At 38.7% G+C, this 18,667-nt stretch overlaps 1 protein-coding gene and 1 long non-coding RNA gene across 5 annotated transcripts in view; one reads left to right on the top strand and one right to left on the bottom strand.

The window, feature by feature from the left end:
• Positions 1 to 18,667, top strand: part of LOC118599796 — a 234,434-nt gene that overhangs the window by 37,998 nt on the left and 177,769 nt on the right. The window lies entirely within an intron of this gene.
• The window catches only part of prox1a (prospero homeobox 1a), a 50,425-nt gene that overhangs the window by 14,776 nt on the left and 16,982 nt on the right, over positions 1 to 18,667 (bottom strand). For all 3 annotated transcript variants that reach the window (XM_036215832.1, XM_036215830.1, XM_024288972.2), the window contains one exon: positions 5,825 to 6,019. In XM_036215832.1, the coding sequence (XP_036071725.1) occupies positions 5,825 to 6,019 (195 nt within the window). The remainder of the gene's footprint in view (positions 1 to 5,824; positions 6,020 to 18,667) is intronic.

Below are 18,667 nucleotides of genomic sequence, written 5' to 3'. Positions count from 1 at the left end.
GAGGAGGAGGAGGTGGTAATTAATGAAGCCGCGATAATTGCCGGCGCTTGTTTATGCCAACTTTAGAAGACAACACTCATAAACTCGAATTACTCACCTTTTAGAAACTGTTTAAAATGCTGGACATGAATGGTTGATAATGACACAAATGTTGTATCGTGAGCAAGGAAATCTCGACTACACAGAAGAAACGGGATGTTTTTAGTCAAAAAAGGAAGTAGTACATTGTGTGGTTCCTCAAAATCTCTCATCTAAGTCATTTATTATCATACAGTTCAGATTAGGCGCTAATAAATGGTGGTTACTTTCAACGCAACTTTTTGAATCAACAAAGCAATAAATGATTGCGAAGTGACCATAAATTAAGCTTGAATTATGTTTAGATCCATATAAATGAAGTGAACTAAAGATTAATATCGATTATACTCAATGAAACTTAACATGATTGATTTGAAGTGTCAATTCACGCTACAAGAACCAAAAATCAACAGATATCATTGAAGGGTTTTGGGCAAAGTCTGGCGACCTGTTCAGGGTGTGCCTCGCTTTTGACCAACAGTTTCTAGCATGGCTCAGTGGCCTTGTGGTAGAGTGTCCGCCCTGAGATTGGAAGGTTGTGGGTTTACGCCTGGCCGAGTCATACCAAAGACTCTAAAAATGGGACCCATTGCCTCCCTGCTTGACACTCAGCACTAAGGAGTTGGACTGGGGGGTTAAACCACCAAATGGTTCCCGAGCACGGCTGTGTCTGGAGAACAAATTTCACACACTTAGGTGCGTGACAAATAGTGGGACTTTTACTTTACAGCAGAGTGAAGCTATCAACAACAACAATGGAAGTCGTCCAACAGCTATTTTTCTTTTTTGGCTTTTGGTACTTCGGTAGATTGCAAGGAGCGAATAGGAATTCAACAGAGAGAAAAGAGAAGAAAACATTTGGTTTTGGTTTGGCGCTTTCTTTTGTCCTAATAACCTTGTGCCAATCAACGGTTTTTATAGTGTGGCAACAGTAGCTCTGCTGTAACCGCTGCGTTCCATTTTTCTATAGACCTACAACCAACGGTACGGTTGAAATGGTCTATTCTATAATGGAAAAGTTTATACCAGACTGGACCAAGCAGTGGAAACAAGGCTAAAGTTACAGTAACCATCCAAAATGTGGTGCTTTAGATCCTGTCCAAAGTTTTACCAAAGTCTCAGTCTCACTTGAAATCTTCAGTTGCAATGGTTTGGATTCAAATTGACTTTGGGTTTTTAAAGTAATGCTTAACTTCTTATGCTTAAAAATTGGACAATCATACTATCATCCACTCAGCACCACTGCAATTAGGCTAATTAGCCAAAATCTTCTCCTGTTTCTGTGAGGGCGAAAAGATTATGAGACAATTGTCCAGTCTGGAGATGGAAAGTAGAACGAGATGAACATTGCTGCCGGGGATGAAAAGAAAAAAAAAGTAGAACATTAAGAGAAACTGTGGTAAAGAAGCCAATCAAAAGAAAAAAAGAAATTGGCAAGAAGAGAACAAAAAGAAAAGATGCGGGGACGGTAACATATTGATAGAGGACACGGTCAGGAATAGGAGGAGGCAGATAGGGAGCAAGGAAAGTGCGTGGAGAGGAGAAAGGAAAAGAGGGGGAGGGTGTGATGGGGACAAACCAAGGTGGAACTGTGATGATGCTAAATTTGACAAAAGGAGAAGACTTCTGTGTGTGTGTGCGCGTCAGGAGACTTGCTGAATCGGCTGTGGTTCCAGTTTCACGCCTCTGAGTTTGACGAAGGTGGAGAGAGCAGGAGAAGGAGAAAGAGGGAGGGAGAAGTTCCCTAGCCAGCAATGTTCCCCCAGGGTGAATGGATGAAAGGAAGGAGGAAGGTGAAGAGAGGAGGAAGTGGAAAAGGAGAAGGAGAAGAAAGCACTATTCTTACCTTTGGAAACCCTTTTTGTTCAAATATTCTCCTTTGTCCCTATTAGGCAATTTTACCAATCAATAAACAATTCAATGGGTAAAACTTCACAGAGCAGGTATTGTTCGCAATGTAAGATGAAGAGAGGAATAATATGTCTTTAAGAGATAGGCGCTAGCACCATTTTTGGGAATTCATCGTGAGCAAACGTACTGATCTAAATTTGTTGCAATCAATCCAAGCCTACCGATACTGGTTAAGTCCCTAGTTTTGCTAATAGACGACTTTTCGTGATTAAAAAAAACACTTACGTCAACTCTTTTTGAGGTTTATCGAAGTGTGTAAAAAAAACAGAAACAAACTAAGGATCGTGCCCATTAGTTGCAAACAAGACCCACAGCTGTTTTTTTTGACATCCTCTGTATATTTGGTCAAGTTTACCCTTGTTACGTCATTTGATTTGAGTGTTTTTGTGTCTTCTTGTTTCCCTTTTTTTTGTATGTTTGTTTTGTTTAGTTTCTATGTTTTGAGTTCTTGCCACAAACCCAGTATCTCATGTATTTAGGGCCCACTTCTGACACCATCCTTTGGAATTGCATCTAAATATATGAGTCTAGATATAAAGCATTACATTAGTGATAACATCGATTATGTTGTAAGGAGAATTTGCAATAATTGATCAGACTTGTTGGGACTAGAAGATACAGTCGCTACGATCACACCGCCCAACGCATGTTCAAGTGACCACTTTCAAAGAAAAGTCTATGAAAATTCATGTTTTGAGCTTTCGTGGTCAAAACTCTTGCGTTCACTAATTGCTGCGACCCTCTTTGCGCTCTACGTACAAAACGCACGCCCATTGAACAGACGTTAAAAGTTAAACCAGGTGAATCAGGAACTCTGCCTTCGCAATTATTGGCGTCCCTTTCCATTCACGGAAGTGTCAACCGTTTGAAAATGGATAATGAAGGATAAATTAATAATTGCTGTTTGTACCCGGCCAGAATTATATGAAACAACTTTCATGTATCGTAATAGAGCTATGTAAGAAAAAGCCTGGAGCAAGAGTTCTAAGATTTGCACCGCTTTGACATTTTGCACCAAGTTGTAGGCCTTAGGGGTGTGTATTGTCTCGAGTCTAGTCCATATAAGGTACATATCCCAAAACATGTCTCATGATAAAATATGTATCGCGATATATCCCAGGACTATACCAGAACAATTTTCGAGCCTGCTATGTAGCACCGCAACCCACATTTTTATATCATATCGGCAACGTGGCACAGTTTGCTGCCCACTAGTGGTCGGAGGTTTAAGCAAAAGTAAGACGCTGAAATATGCTCATAAGTAATCAACTGAATATCGTCATGTCAACATCTATACAAGTATTGGCAAACAAAACATTAAGATATATCACTAAAATCGATTTTTCCTTACACCGCTAGTAGGCACTATTATCAAGTAGTTTACTCAATTAACGCAATTTCATATCAGCTATTATCGTACATAGCCTACTGTATCATACTAGTCTACTGTCCGCCAATAAATGGAAAGAAAATGAATTTGCAAGGACTTAAATAATACAAATGCTACATCTCGGCCAGTATTTCCTTACAGTCAGGCTCACTGAACCCAAGAAATGAATAAAACCATCACAGTTACCAAATAATATTGACCTTAGAGTCAAATGTATCCAGGTGCAGTACAAAAAACTACTATATCTTATATAACCCTAACCATCCAGCATAATAAAGGAGGAAGTACTTGTCACCTTAGGCTATTTAACGGTCAAGTTTTGTCTCAGAAGGTTCTCATTGAAGTTGAGTCACAGCAACTGGACTTAAAATCATCTTCCTTGAAACGTTTCGCCACTCATCCATCTGTCATTTTATATGCTCTTCTTTACTAAACCATAGAAAAGCTAGAAACCAAGTGACACAAATGTACACCAGATACATATATGTCTCCTTATGCTACTCATTTTTACTGCAGGTCTTAGCCTTTTAAGATACTTTTCTAGAAGGTCTATACCATAACTTCTTAAGATCCATGTTTTTTAGGTTTCACATCAACTGATGGCAAAGGGGCACATATATTTAAACATTTGATGACTATTATTGGCAGTTGTGTACTTCAGCTCTGTTTTCTGAGAAGACTCAAAGCTTAAATGCTCCGTTTGTCACAGACTCCCAACAGCGCTCACCTTTAACCCTCAAAAGTAAAAATAACCCTTCTGTCGACAGACTAAATGCGCAGAATGTATTTGCATGTCATGCCTTTGTTTTTTACATGTACACCTGCGAAGAGCTACCTGACTCTTATTGTACAAAGTATGCAAAGTATTTGCTTTTCATTTTTTCTGAATATCCTTTACGACCGGCGCCCACATTACCGAGTTGTCTGCAAATCTTACCCTTTCGGCATTTCGGCTTCAACAATCATCTCCCTGAGCAAAAAAGACAAGTGTGTGTGTCAGCGAGAAGATGTGCACTAATGGACATCTAAATGCTGCTGATGTTACGTTGCATAGTTTAAGGGCCCTCGGGTCCCCTTAGCCCAATATTGAGAGGGGGGGTGGGCGAGGAAGGGAATGTGACTTCTGCAAATCGCTTTGACAAGGACACCCGCGCCTGGAGCGGCGTCCTCTTTCGCCTCATCGAACACACACAAACACACACGTACTGTGACATCCACACCTCAGCAGAATCGCGAGGTGACTGTTGCACTCCGAACAGCTGACTTGGTAAAGGACGTCTGCGTGTGGGAGTGCGTTAAACGGATTTTTGGTTGGAAATTAAACTTTCAAAATAAAAGTTGACTCTAAAAGAATTGATCTTTTAATTCAGGGGTGTCAAACTATTGCACATGGGGACAAAATCCAAAACACACCTTAGGTCATGGGCCAAACAGGATAAACATTTATTGAACACTCTAAAACTACATTTTTAAAATTTTAAAAGTGTAATTTTTTAAAAATAGTTATGAATTAGATAGATAATGCTAGTGTGAATGCTGTAAACTGAATTTGGCCGCTGAAGATGGTAGCTAAAATCACAGAAGCTAATAGCTGAAAATGCTGAAGCTGATCACCAGCTAAAATATTAGCTAAATGCCAAATTGGCCAAAAAAACTTAAAATATTTTAAAAAAAGACCTATGTTAGCCAAAACAGTTAGCATGTAGATGGAAAAATAGATGCACTTTAAAATAGCCTAAAAAAACTCAGAAAGAACTAAATTAGCCAAAACAGCTAGCATGTAAATATTAGCCTAATTCTAAAACAGCTTAAAAAACTTTTTAAAACCCCAAATTAGCCAAAACAGCTAGCATGTAGCTGAACTTTAAAACTGTAACTTTTCAACACAGTTATGAACTGCATATGTAGCATTACCTGCAATAATGTTAATGTGAATGGTGTAAGCTGAATTTAGCTGCTGAAGATGATGAAGCTAATAGCCAGCTAAATTATTAGCTAAATGTCGAATTAGCTTTAAAAACTAAAAAAAAAAAAAAAAAAAGCCTAAATTAGCCACAACAGCTAGCATGTAGCCGAAATATGAGCTAAACTCCAAAATAGCCTAAAAAATCTTAATAAATGCCAAAATAGCCCAAAAAAGTAGCAGAATGCCAAATTTTAAAACTTTAAAACCGTAACTTTTTAACATAATTATAAATAATAAAAAGGCAGGAATATTTTTCCAGAATAAATCAATTTAAACCTTAAATAACTTTCAATATTTTACCTCTATAAAAATATGTTTCTTCAAGTTAGAAATAAGCGCAAGATAACATCGGACCAATAATAACAATAAAATAAATTAATCTGGAGGGCCACATATAGAATTACCCGGAGGGCCGGATCCGGCCCCCGGGCCTTGACTTTTAGTTTGACCCTTAAAGTGTCTCATCTAATCCTGCTTACCTCAAAGTCATTGGCTTTGTTGTAGTGCATGTTGAGGGCCCTGAAGAGTTCGGCGTCCCGGCCCACCGTCAGCTCCTCGGCGCCGGTCACCCCGTCGTTGATGGCCTGCCGAGCAAACTTCTCCATCTGGATGTAGTAGAACTCCCGAAAGTTGCTGAACCACTTGATCAGCTGGGAAGTGATGCAACGGTTGAACTGTAAAACACATGGGACAAAAGCGCTTAAAATAAAAAGTTTTACGTTCAGATTCATGAAAAAGTTTACTACCTATTTTCTCGTAAGTGGATTTGACGCACCAATTTAGGGTCATTTCTTCGGAAGACATTTCAATATCAGGCATATGCTTGCTGCCGTATCAGCTTTCATGTCATAAACCCAATGTTGGCTTTGGCCTCGATTTGCATGAAGAGATGTTATCGGATTTCCTTCGAACCGAGCGTCTGTGTGACTGATTACCTTCATCACGGCACATCTACACAAGTATTTGCTTTTTGTTTTGCGGTGTGGATTTTACATGCAAATAGTCGCCTTGTTTCCTTATTGAAAAAAAGGGACTCTGGGCTGTCAGACGGCGAGAGGGAGAAGCGCTTTGAAGGGTTGACCTGAAGGTCACAAGTGAGCAGGAATCGGACTCAAAGCCTCCACAGTATGTCCTTGTTTTTGGATGTAAATGGCTTAATAGTGTAAAATTATTAGGCAATACAGTTGCATTGATGGACTGTAAAAATGGGAAGTTTGTTACTGTCAAAATCACGCATACTCAACTTTTTTTGGGTTTCTCTGAGTCACAACTGGACTTTGGTCTTCAGAAAGGGATTCCAATCTGTTCAAATGACCTTATCAGGCTTATGCAATTGGGAAAAAGGCCATTTCGGCACCAAATAAATCAGTTTTAATCATTAATTTTATGTAAACGTGGGATTTTTCTGCAAAACTCATCAGCCGATCGACTAGACGGAATCCCTGTGTAAACAGGAAGCAGAAAAAAGTTCATTGTTCGCAAAAAAAAAAAAACAGGTGGTTTAATCCAGTCTGATCTACAGAAAATTAATTAAATAAATTCTGAACTTTCATGAAAGGAAAAGTTTTCTGTTTTAGCTTCCTGGCTGAAGCTCTTTAAGAAGATGACTGTTTTTGAGCTTGAAGGTCACAAGTGCAGGGACGTGTTTTTTTTTTTTTTTTTAAACAAAGTACATGAATCCAGTTAAAGTCAAAGGAGTGTTTAAAATCTCTTGAATGTTGATATTTTTGAACACAGCTTTGAATGATTCTGAACAAAAATGAATTGCTTTTCTATGGAATCTATTCAGTTGTTGGACCTTTTTATCGCATGCCATATTTTTCACACTGTAAGGCGCACTTAAAAGCCTTATTCTTTTTAGAAAAGATATTCTGGACTGCCTTATTTATGGATTAATTCTGGTCGTGCTTGTTGATTTTTGTTGGTTTGGTCACCTTTCGGCACATCCCCCTCAGGTGACACACCAGAGAATCAGCTTTTCACTGATCCGCACATTTGTTTTGGCAAAGAGGTTTTTTGCCGGATGTTCCTGACACAACCCTGTTTTTTATCCGGGCCGGGGACCATTACAGGGAAACTCAGACCTGGACCCCCTTGTGGCTGCATAGGTAGGCAGTAGCATACATGGTCTTGCCTAAGGACCCACACTGGATACCGCTCATTGTGCTCCCAGGGAAATGAATCCTGGTTTCCCATGCGCCAGCCTGTCACGCAGCAAACGGAGCCATCCAGCCGCACTGAACCATTATTGTGAATATGCTAATACACATAACATGTAGTTGGGTTTTTTTTCAAATGTATTTTATGCAACAAGGTAAGAAGTTACCCTTGTCTCAGTAACATCTTTTCCAGTCTGTTTTTTATTTTATTTATTTATTTTTTTTACGAGATGGAAAAAAAGTTAGACGTTATTGTAAATAATGTGGCTAGCATGTCTTACCGTCCGACAAGAGTTTTTTTTTTTTTTTTTTTAATGCTACTAACAAGCTTGAATGTTAGCATAGTCATAGTAATGTTTGCTTGACCATTATTGGTTTTTTTTTTTTTTTTTTTACATGTTGCAAATAGTTACAGGTGCTGTAAATACGCTAACGTGGCTAGCACTTCTAACCTAGCCAACACTTATAATGTGGCTAAGATATTGTTTTCCTCCTCAATAAAATAAAATAATATATACGATTAAAAAAATTCAAAACTGGCTAACACTTCTAGCGTGGCTAATACCTCTAACATTGCTAATACTTCTTGTTGGAATGTAATCCCAAACACCAGTTACTTCCTGTATTTTTGTGTCTTTTATTTTGAAATCCGTTCTTATTTCCTGTTTGTTGGTGATGATGAGTTTCTTGATGTGGGTGTGTCTTAATAAATAGGGCAATCACCCTCTCAGCTGTGACTGTGGCTGAGAGTGGAATCAGAGAATTGTTTGAGAGTGATTTCATCGGTGAAATTGAGAACTTTAATGCGGTGCTCAGTAGTCCAGGTTCCATGCAATGCCGTTGTGACATTAAGAACCCGCCAACACTTCTAATGTGGCTAACATGGCTAACATGTCGAACACTTTTTTACCTTCTTAATACATTTTTTTTCAATAAATTGAAAAGTGGCTAAGAATTTTAACGTGGCCAACACTTCTATTGTAGCTAACACTTCTAACGTGGTTAGCACTTCTAATGAGGCTAACACTTCTAACGTAGCTAACACTTAAAGCCTAGCTAACACTTGTAATTTGGTTAACACTTTTTCCTTCTAAATACAATAAAAATATATCTATTTCTAATAAATTAAAAAATAGTTAACACTTCTACCATGGCTAACACTTCTAAAGTAGCAAACACTTCTACGGAAGCTAACACTTCTAACGTGGCTAACACTTCTAACCCAGTTAACAATTATAATGTAACACTTCTAAAGTAGCTAACACTTCTAATGTAGCTAACACTCTAACGTGGCTAACACTTCTAATGTAGCTAACACTTCTAAAGTAGCTAACACTTCTAAAGTAGCTAACACTTCTAATGTAGCTAACACTTCTAATGTAGCTAACACTTCTAACGTAGCTAACACTTCTAATGTAGCTAACACTTCTAAAGTATAGCTAACTCTTCTAATGTAGCTAACAATTCCAATGTGGCTAACACTTCTAATGTAACTAACAGTTCCAAAGTATAGCTAACACTTCTAACATGGCTAACACTTCTAACCCAGTTAACAATTATAATGTGGCAAACACTTTTTTCCTTTTAAATAAAAAAAATAAAGATAAAAAATTAAATGTTGCTAACATTTCTAATGTAGCTAACTCTTCTAACCTAGCTAACACTTCTAATGTGGCTAACACTTTTTTTTCCTTCTAAATAAAATGGTATGGTAAGAAGGTATATTTTTAATAAATTAAAAAGTGGCTATCAATTGTAACGTGGTTAGCACTTCTAACAGAGCTAACATTTCTAATGTGGCTAGCACTTCTAATGTGGCTAACACTTCTATCGTAGCTAACATTTCTTATGTGGCTAACACTCCTAACGTGGCTAACATATAGCATGTTACAAACAAGTTCCAGAACTGTGAGCCAAGTTAAAAAAGTCTGACTGATTGACTTGCCTATCTCTAACTTTCTCGCTTAATGCCCCTCATATTTTTTATATATATATGACAAAAGTTAGATAATTTGACCATTGAATCCAATTATTGTTAAAATGAATCATTACACCCTTAATATATATGTACATATATGTGATTTTGTGTCTTCAAAGGGTGATCTGACTGATTTGATTCTCTAAATTCCCTGTCTGGATGAGTTTTAAACTTTGTTTTATTCAGAGTTCAAGCTTATTCTTAGTTTCAATAGTATTTCCTATAATGGAGGTAAAGACCATATGTGACACCGACGTTGCCTTTTGGTTATTTTCTGCTCTCAGGTGAAAAAGAAAACACTGGTAACCCAGTGAAAGTGCGTGTGCGCAGCGAAGGGGAAAAATAGCTTTGACACGGAGATTAAGCTGCACATTGTTGGAAGACATTGTCTCACAGGAACGAGGGATGAGGGACGGGGCTCGTGGGGGGTGGAGAGGGCTGCACGGGACAGACGACAGAGAGGGAAGAGATATTTTTTCAGGAGCGGTCACAGGGGGTGACATAATGGAGCATAACTCTAGGGTGGGAGGTGGGGGTTAGTGTTTCCTTAAGGAGAAGAGGGACTTGCTTTTTACAAAGGAGTGACAGGAGGGGAACGTGTGTCTGGAGTTGGGGGGGGTTACTCAGCACTTAATAAACACAAGATGTCCTCCACACACCCATGAAAACAAACATCGACAACACCCAAACACCATATGTGCTCAATTTACCGTCAAAAAAAAATAAATCAAAAATACTATCTGATAATTGCCTTTTTTAGAAGACATTTTTATAAAAAACGAAATTATTTACTCTTAAAACAGACCTAGAAGTGCTTTCCATATCCTCACGGGAACCGATCGCATCCGTTGTTTAGCGACCTGGAAACTTTTTATCTTATCTGTTGTGGAGCCACCAACTGTCTGCAATAGTTGCATCTACTTAAGTAAAGTGTGAGAACTTCCAAAAATCCTATAGTGTCTTTGTATGACTTTTAAAGGGGACTGAGGCATTTAAAGTAACTTTTTAAATTTTGCAACCAACAAATGTGAGGAAAAGATTATCCGTGATTGTTCTATAATGAGTGTTTTTCAAGTTCTGTCTTTTTTTTAACCTACAACTGTATATCTGGATGGACATCACTTATAGCTTTTGATTGGACTGACCCACTGACTGTATATAAGAACTGAACCAAGTGAGTGTGACGTCACTGATAGGAAAATGGCTTACTTTTGGATTCAACCAAATGAAGACAATTCAGTCGCCATTTTTTTGCAATACGAACACTTCTATCGTGGATCTCGACCGTGTCAAAAAGCAGGGATTGGATTGAGTCGGTCTGGGTCAACATTTCTATGGTAACCACTTTTGCCAATCAAGAGTGAGCTTGTTGGAAGTCGGCACCCCTACAACTTAAAAGCGGACTACATAAAACTTGTCAATCAAATGTTTCGAACGCTATACCACATACTTTTATTGAAGTATGTGATTGGATAGTTTACAACTTAAATTTAAAGTAAAAAATACCACGATTAGCAAGAACCAACACAATTTTCATTGGTTTGGGCCCCCTCCATGTCAAGTTTTGACATTTTAGGTGTCCCCCACTTGTCGTTTTTTGACCTGCTGACTGTTCCCATTAAATCAGGGGTCCCCAACCCTTGAGAAATGAACCGGTACCGGTTCGAGGGCCGCTTGGTCCTGGGCCACAGAGAGGGGAAAATGCATTCGTTAATCAGGGGTCCCCAACCCATGGGACACGGACCGGGACATGGACCAAGCGAGTACTGGTAACAGGTTATAGTAACCCGGTACTAGTTCTGCGTCCATTACCGTGTCCGGTACTGTGTCCCGAGGGACCCGTGATTTGATGGGAACAGTCAGCACATCAATAAACAAAAAGTAAGGGACGCTCAAAACGTCAAAAAGTGGCGCGGCGGGGGCCCAAACCATAGCTTATCCTGACAAATAGAACGACTGAATAGTTGTTTATTCCTCTATAGACGTTTATAGGGTTTTAGCTTCTTGGAGTGGGTACTTCCTGTTTGGAACATGAGGGGGGAGGGGCTCCCTCAGTCCAGATCTCATGTACACTCAATGGGCTGACCTGATGACAGCTTTCAGCTACACATTCATGTCTATCTAAACCAGAAATCCTGTTTCCTAGCACCCTTTTTCATAATGGGGCAAACAGAGAGAGGGGTGGCAGTTATTAAGATATACCTTAAAATGATATCTGTAAGAAGATTTTAGCCCCTCTGGACCCATCTCTGATGTTATATCTACCCAGAGGAGAAACAAAATGGTGTTTTAGCCTTTAAAATCTGGTTTGTTTGATTGGAAAGTTTCAAAGTTTCAATAGAACGTGACTTTATTGACTTTTACTCACATTTTTAAACCACCTAACCACAAACGAACAACAACAAAAAAAAATGCAAGCCTCCCTCCTGTCTCTAATTGAGCTTCAGTACCTAAATTCGAAGCCAAAAGTCAGTAGTTCATGGTGCAGTCCCTAAAATGACCTCTAGGGGGTGGTTTCAGAAGAAATTCACTCATGTTCTTTGCTTTTGAAGGAGTTGGAACCAAAGTTTTACTCCTTTCAAATTTAAAATTAAAGCTCATTTGTAGTGGAGCAAAGGTGTGGTTTATTGAACAACCACTAGGAGCTCGTCACACAAACAAATTAGTCCCTATTTACAACTCAAGTCAACAACTTTCCTAAAGAAATAAAGACATAAAATCCTGAGCATCCCTTCTGAGGCCACATTTCAAATCCAAATCAGCTTTACAGAGTTTATGTTTTTATGTCTTTTTCATTAAAACTTCTGTCCCATTTTAACACAGTTTAAGTTTCTTTGAGGTCAAACTCGACCAGGATAGTAACTATCACCGTGCTAAAAACTTACTTAAATCAGCCCAACTTGTGAGTCACATGACCTTACCTTCTGCCCATATGTTTAACAGTTATTATTTTGACCTGAAGCTGAGCTACAAACCTGCTGCACAGCTGTGCACATAGTAACCCAAATATAGAAGCGATAATGTCCACGGGCTAATTATTTATTTTTGGCACAGCGGCACACATTTGGAAAAAAAAAAAAAAGAACGATCAGAGCTGCCATCCATCTTTTTGACAGTTAAATGTATAAGTTAGTGTGTCTCTTCTTGAAATTTTATCTCAAGACTCCAAATGTGACAAATAAAATTAGCTAAACTTGAAGGGAAAGATTACCTTTGCAACCCCAAGTACCATAAAAATGACCCTAACCTTTGGTTTTATGGTGTTATACAGGAAGTTCCTACAATTGTTTTTTATGCAGTAAGCATATTTTAATTCCCCATACTTAATTACTCCTGTTGGTGCAATTAAAATCTAAGTTTTGATCAGAGAGTTTCAGAGCCAAACAAGTGATTTCAAAATAATGCTGGACACTTGTGTATTTTAATTCACAAGTGTGTAAAGTTTAGCTATGAATAAGAAAAAAAAGGAAATCAATAATTTTTCGTGGATGAGTGATTAGATATCGACCATATTTTCAGCACTATCTGGATTATAAGGCTCACCGTCAATGAATGATCTTACTATTAGCTGCTAACTTTAGAACATGTTTATAACACATTAGCCTCGTTAGCGTATTTTCAATACTGGAACTCCCAAACAAACTGATACCACAAAAACAAACGTTACTGTGGCTATGCTAACTCCCAATATTGTTATTAGCGCATGAAAAAGACCAAAATCCGAAATGCTACACATATACGTGAAATAAACCTTAATTTAAAAAAAAATTGTAAAAAAACAGACTAATTTCGCTAAAACAAACATAACTTTGATTCCGCTAACTCCCAACGTTGTTAGCAACACATAAAAAAGTACAGTTGGACACTGCTACACGCTAGCTGCACTAGCACATACACATAACTTGTTTGGAACTCGTAAAAAACAGACAAATACCGCTAAAAGATACATTACTGTCACTAGCTAACACTCAACCTTGCTTGTTACACGTAAAAAATAAGAACACAGCCTGAGACGCTACAGATTAGCCATGTTGGCGCACTCTCAAAAAAAACCAAACTTATTCGGAACTCGTAAAAAACCAGACTGATAGGCTACCACTAAAACAAACATTGCTGACTACACAAACCTTGTTAGCAACTTGTTTAAAAAACAAACAAAAAAAACAGTACAGTCTGAGACGCTACACATAAGCCATGTTAGCATACTCCCAATAAGTCACAAACCTATTTACAACTCATAAAAGGACAACTGATTTAGCTAAAATAAACATTACTGTGACTATGCTAACTCCCAACTTTGTCAGTAACACGTAAAAAAAGAAAAAAACACAGAGCAACACAGTTACACGTTAACCGCACTAGCCTATGCACAAAAACACAAAACGTGCTTGGAACTTGTAAAAAAAAAACAGACTGATACCATGAAAGCATACATTACAGTGACTTTTGAAGCCCAATGAGGCAATTTTCTTTGTAATTTTGGGCTATATAAATAAAATTGAATTGAATCGCTAACTCCCAACCTGGTAAGTAACACGTAAAAAACACTGCTACATGTTAGCCACACTACACACTACACGAAAACACAGAAACTTGTTTGGGACTTGTATGAAAACAGACTGATACCGTGAAAACATACATTACGGTGACCATGCTAACTCCTGACCTTGCTAGCAAAAAATAAAAGAACACAGACTGACACATCAGACATTAGTCGCGTTAACGTACACACAATAACACATTCTCGTTTGGAACTGGTATGAAAACCAACTGATAACACACAAAAAAATATGCTACTGTGATTACGCTAGCTTCCAAGGTGGTTAGTAGCACCTAAATAACACACATTCTAACTTTGCTACACATTAGCACTAGCGTATATACAAAAACACAGAGTGCCACATACCTCTCAAAAATCGACAATAGTCAGCACAGCCAGAATGAATCAATTTATAAAATGCTTCATGATTATAAGCAGTTTTTTGACAATAAATTAAGGCTTTTAAGTGCACCTTTAAAAAACAAGCCAAAAAATAAGTGAATTTCTTAATTTTAAGTAATGTTTTGTGTATTTTTATCATTATATAAATTTTTTTGTTTCGTTTAATTGCTCGTTTTTAGACCAGTTCGGCATGTCTGTTGCCAGCTACCAATGTCATGATGGTTTCACACATCCCAGTTACTCATTAGGCGCCAATCCCAACAACAGTGTCCACTCGAGGAAGGTGGCAGAAAGTAAGACTTTCCACCACAAAAAGCCGATATGTCAAAAGCGATGTAGCTTTGGAGCAAAAACACACCCAACCTGCTCCCTCCTCTGTCCCACCCGACTCAACACATTCAGCACAAACTTAAAAAAAAAAAAAAAAAAAACAGAGACAAAAGACAAAAAGATAATGGAAGTGGTGAGAAGGCAAAACGCTGAGTTTGAAGAATGCCATTTTCTGTTTACAATGAAGGGGGGCAAAGAGAGAGTGTCAGAAAAAAAAAAGTGTCAGGGTGGCCTGACTCTCTCTCTCTCTCTCCCCCTCTTCTTCTCTTGATGGCCCCCCCAGGCCATCACAGAAGGGCAAACATCCTTTAAGAATGGCTCAGCCGGAATGGTCACAGCTCGGCAAATTTTTTAGAGAGCGATGTCCAATGTGCAAGATCGACAAAAACTACAAACCTCAAAAACATCATTTGAAATTAACACATCTACAGATAGAGAAAAGCCAGTTTTTGATCATTTGGATCCGTTTTGTTTCAAGGTTTGCCATCCTGGAATCTTTGGGTAGATAGTTAACCCTGGCGCTTCAACACAAAATCTTTAGTATACTGTGACTTTTGAACTGTTATTAAAATCAATGTAATTCCAGTAGATTGTGAAGGAGAAAAGTGGCTTTTCTCCTTAAGAATCTGCTGGATAAAAGTGGCTTTTCTCCTTCAGAATCTGTAAGTTTAAAAAAAATTACAGTAAATCGAAGAACATAAACACCAGAGCTTTAAGACAGCGCTAGAAGCGGTTACATACTCCATCCCCACAGTCTGGAGACACACTTTAGGACCGCCGGAGTTCATTTCAATCACTATCGACAAGCTGTTGCTGGTGATAGTGTCGCATCGCCAAATGGGCTGACTTGTTGTGCGGCTAATTGACAAGACGGGCGAACGGCGGGTTGGCCGCTAATTGATTCCCGCTGAGACGGCGGGGTTGAGATGTCATTCGAGCCTCTTCAAGGAAGGAGTCTCAACAAAAAAAAAAAAGAGCAAAACTGAAGAGAGTGGAAGTTGGCGCTGAAGGAGCCGAGGAGCGTCTAATTAATTCCCCTCCAGTCTTAACGAGGTCTTAATTACTCCCACTGACTCTCTCAAGGCGAGACATGGGGCAGCCTGCGTGTCTCGTGCTCCCGTGTGATTGTCTGGTCAGAAGGCAAGAGGTTTCGGCGAGCAATTAAAGGTTCTTGTGTATGCGAAAACAGTTGTCAGCTCAACCCACTTCCCACACCAGCGGACGAGGCCATTGTGAACAAGAGGCTCATCTTTAAGAACCAGTTTCCCATAGACAAAGTCCATTCAAGTCCAATTAGGGGAAACCATTCAGGGTTCCTAATTCCCTTACAGTGAATCTCCCTGATCCTTCTAACACATGCTACTTATTGTTCCCAGGAAAGGAGGGGTTGGATGTGCGGTAAAAGGGGAGACACTGACCCGGATTTTGGAAATATGGTAATGATGAGGGTAATGAATGCGGTGGGACAAAGCGACAGTGGGGGGGTGGGGGGTGCACATAAAGACGGACAGCAACAGGGACCCCTCTGTCTCCAAAAGAACAACCTCGCTCATCATAAACAGGATTAGCAGCCATTTCTCTTCTCTCTTTTTTTATTTTTTTTTTATTAAGCCAAAATAAGGTCGACAGAATTCCTCCCACTCATCAATATGCTGGATTAACTGGAATTAGGACTCAATTAAAAACAAAAAAATACTATAAACCACCATTTGCATAAACTATGAAGGCCATAATTTCATATGGGCCACTTTAAAAAGTAAAATATTTACAATTATAGTCATAAAATAGAATATTTCACAAAACCGTGGTGCTTTTATTTTGAAATATTGAGTTTTAGCTGTAAATTTCATGTAAAATTTAAACTTTTTAAAAAGTGAAGTTTGACCTAAAATTTTTTATTCTTAGCTTTTTAAAGTAGTTGTGTTCATATTTGAATAAAGAAAACAAAAATTGACATTAATAAAAAAAAAAAAAAAGATTTTCAAAATAAAATCCCAAGTAGCGAATTCCTCTAGAACAGAGCTGTCAAACTCAATCGCACAGAGGGACAAAAATCCAAAAGAATAAACATTTATTGAAAACACTAAAACAAAATTTTTAAAACTTTAAAAACGTAACTTTTTAACATTAAGTGCAAGATAAAATCGGGCCATTATTAATGATAAAATAAAATGATCTGGAGGGCCGGATCCGGCCCCCGGGCCTTGACTTTGACACATGTGCTCTAGAAGGATCCTTCCATTCCGGCAGTTTCTACAACAGCCGTCCATCTGCCGAGCACTGGTGCAGCCGGCCAAAGTGCTGCTTGCACTCATCTCCTAATCTAAATCCACATTTGTCAAAACGAGAGCGACTAATTGAACATCAGTTTGGGGATAAACCCGCCGAATGGAAACAAGATTAATTGGAAAAGCTAATATCAATCTCCAGCAGATGAACTCAACCTGAGCCTGCGCATTAACTCATTAGTCCGTTTATTTATTTGCAGAAGTAGACCGGGCAGAAATATTTAGATAATTAAAGCATATCCTAAGCTGATTATGCTTTATCAATGGATGAACATGCGTTAAATTGTTTCTTTTTTCTTGCTTTGAGGGATAAAAGTTACTCTATCTGATAATTGTTCCACATAAACATTTGCATTTGAGATTATCATTGAGGATAGTTCACCTTATATGTTTTTCTTTTTGACATTTGAATGATAAAGTGCAAAAAAAAACACATTTTTGGCACAATAATGGACATTTTTATCTAAAAAATAACATAATTTGAAGGATTCAATCCAAAAAGCCTATAAAATAAAACTAATTTTCTAAATAAAAAAGTTTTAAAACATATATTTACATTTAATATGAATACAGCCACTATAAAGTTTACACACTCCATAATAAACGACAAATCAGACTCATTCTCTTACAGCAGCCCGTCTTAGCAACCTTGTGTTTGCCTAGCAACCCGGTGTCCCGGCGACCGTTGTTGCCATGGCAGCCCATGAGGATGTGGCATCGCCACGAGGAAGTGGTCAACGCAGATATGAGCCAAAGGGCAGCTGGTGTGTGTGTGTGTGTGTGTTTGTGTGCGTGGCTGTTCATTTGAATACAGCGTCTCGAATCTGTCGAGGAGCCGTATGCTGCTTTTGAAAAAACCCGTAGCAGCTTGTAAACATAAAACAATCAGCGCCTTTGTTTTAAAGCTGTTGTCATTTGTTTATCCCTCCTCCCCTCTTCTAATTATTATTCAGAGAAAATGCATATTAATAGTTTCATTGACGATTCCTATTATGCCCACTTATTTTAATTCACAAATGAAGGTTTTAACTGGTTTATCGGTTAAAATGAAAGTTGAGCTCCCTTGTTGATGAGAGTGAAAGCATCACGGTGTGTTTGTGTGTGTTCTGGGTGAGTGGAGCACAAAGGTTCAGGTCGTGATGGGGGAGGGGGGTCCCTTACAGTATTTGTGTGCGCGAGAGGGAAAGTGGGAGTCACCCCCCACCTCCTACCAGAACACACCCCAACCCCGGGCCGATTAAGGCCAGAAACTCTAATTATGCTTCCAAAAAAACGTGACAGACTGGAGCACCCATCTGCGCGGCAGGGTCCGCACACAAACGCCGCCGCGCACACACACACACACAAAAGCAGTCGAGCAACAAAATCGACTCCTCGCTGACGACGCTCAAAAGTTAGACCGGTGCGACAGCGGCAGTGAAAGTTGATCGGAATGGCCGATAAAACTCCAGCTGGAAGAAACGTGTACCTGTTTGAACGTTTAACACCATCTGTCACTTTAAGGTGCTTTTCTCTGGTCCAGATAAAACCCCATTCAGGTCGTTTTTTTCATTAACTACAATAAACGTTATCTTAGTGGAACTTTTTGTTTTACAAGGTGACATGGAGTGATGATTTAACTATGG

This window comes from Oryzias melastigma, linkage group LG2, assembly GCF_002922805.2.
Source record: "Oryzias melastigma strain HK-1 linkage group LG2, ASM292280v2, whole genome shotgun sequence".
NCBI lineage: Eukaryota > Metazoa > Chordata > Actinopteri > Beloniformes > Adrianichthyidae > Oryzias > Oryzias melastigma.
The sequence above is the reverse complement of the archived record's forward strand: the minus strand, read 5'-3'. Positions and strand labels throughout refer to the sequence as shown.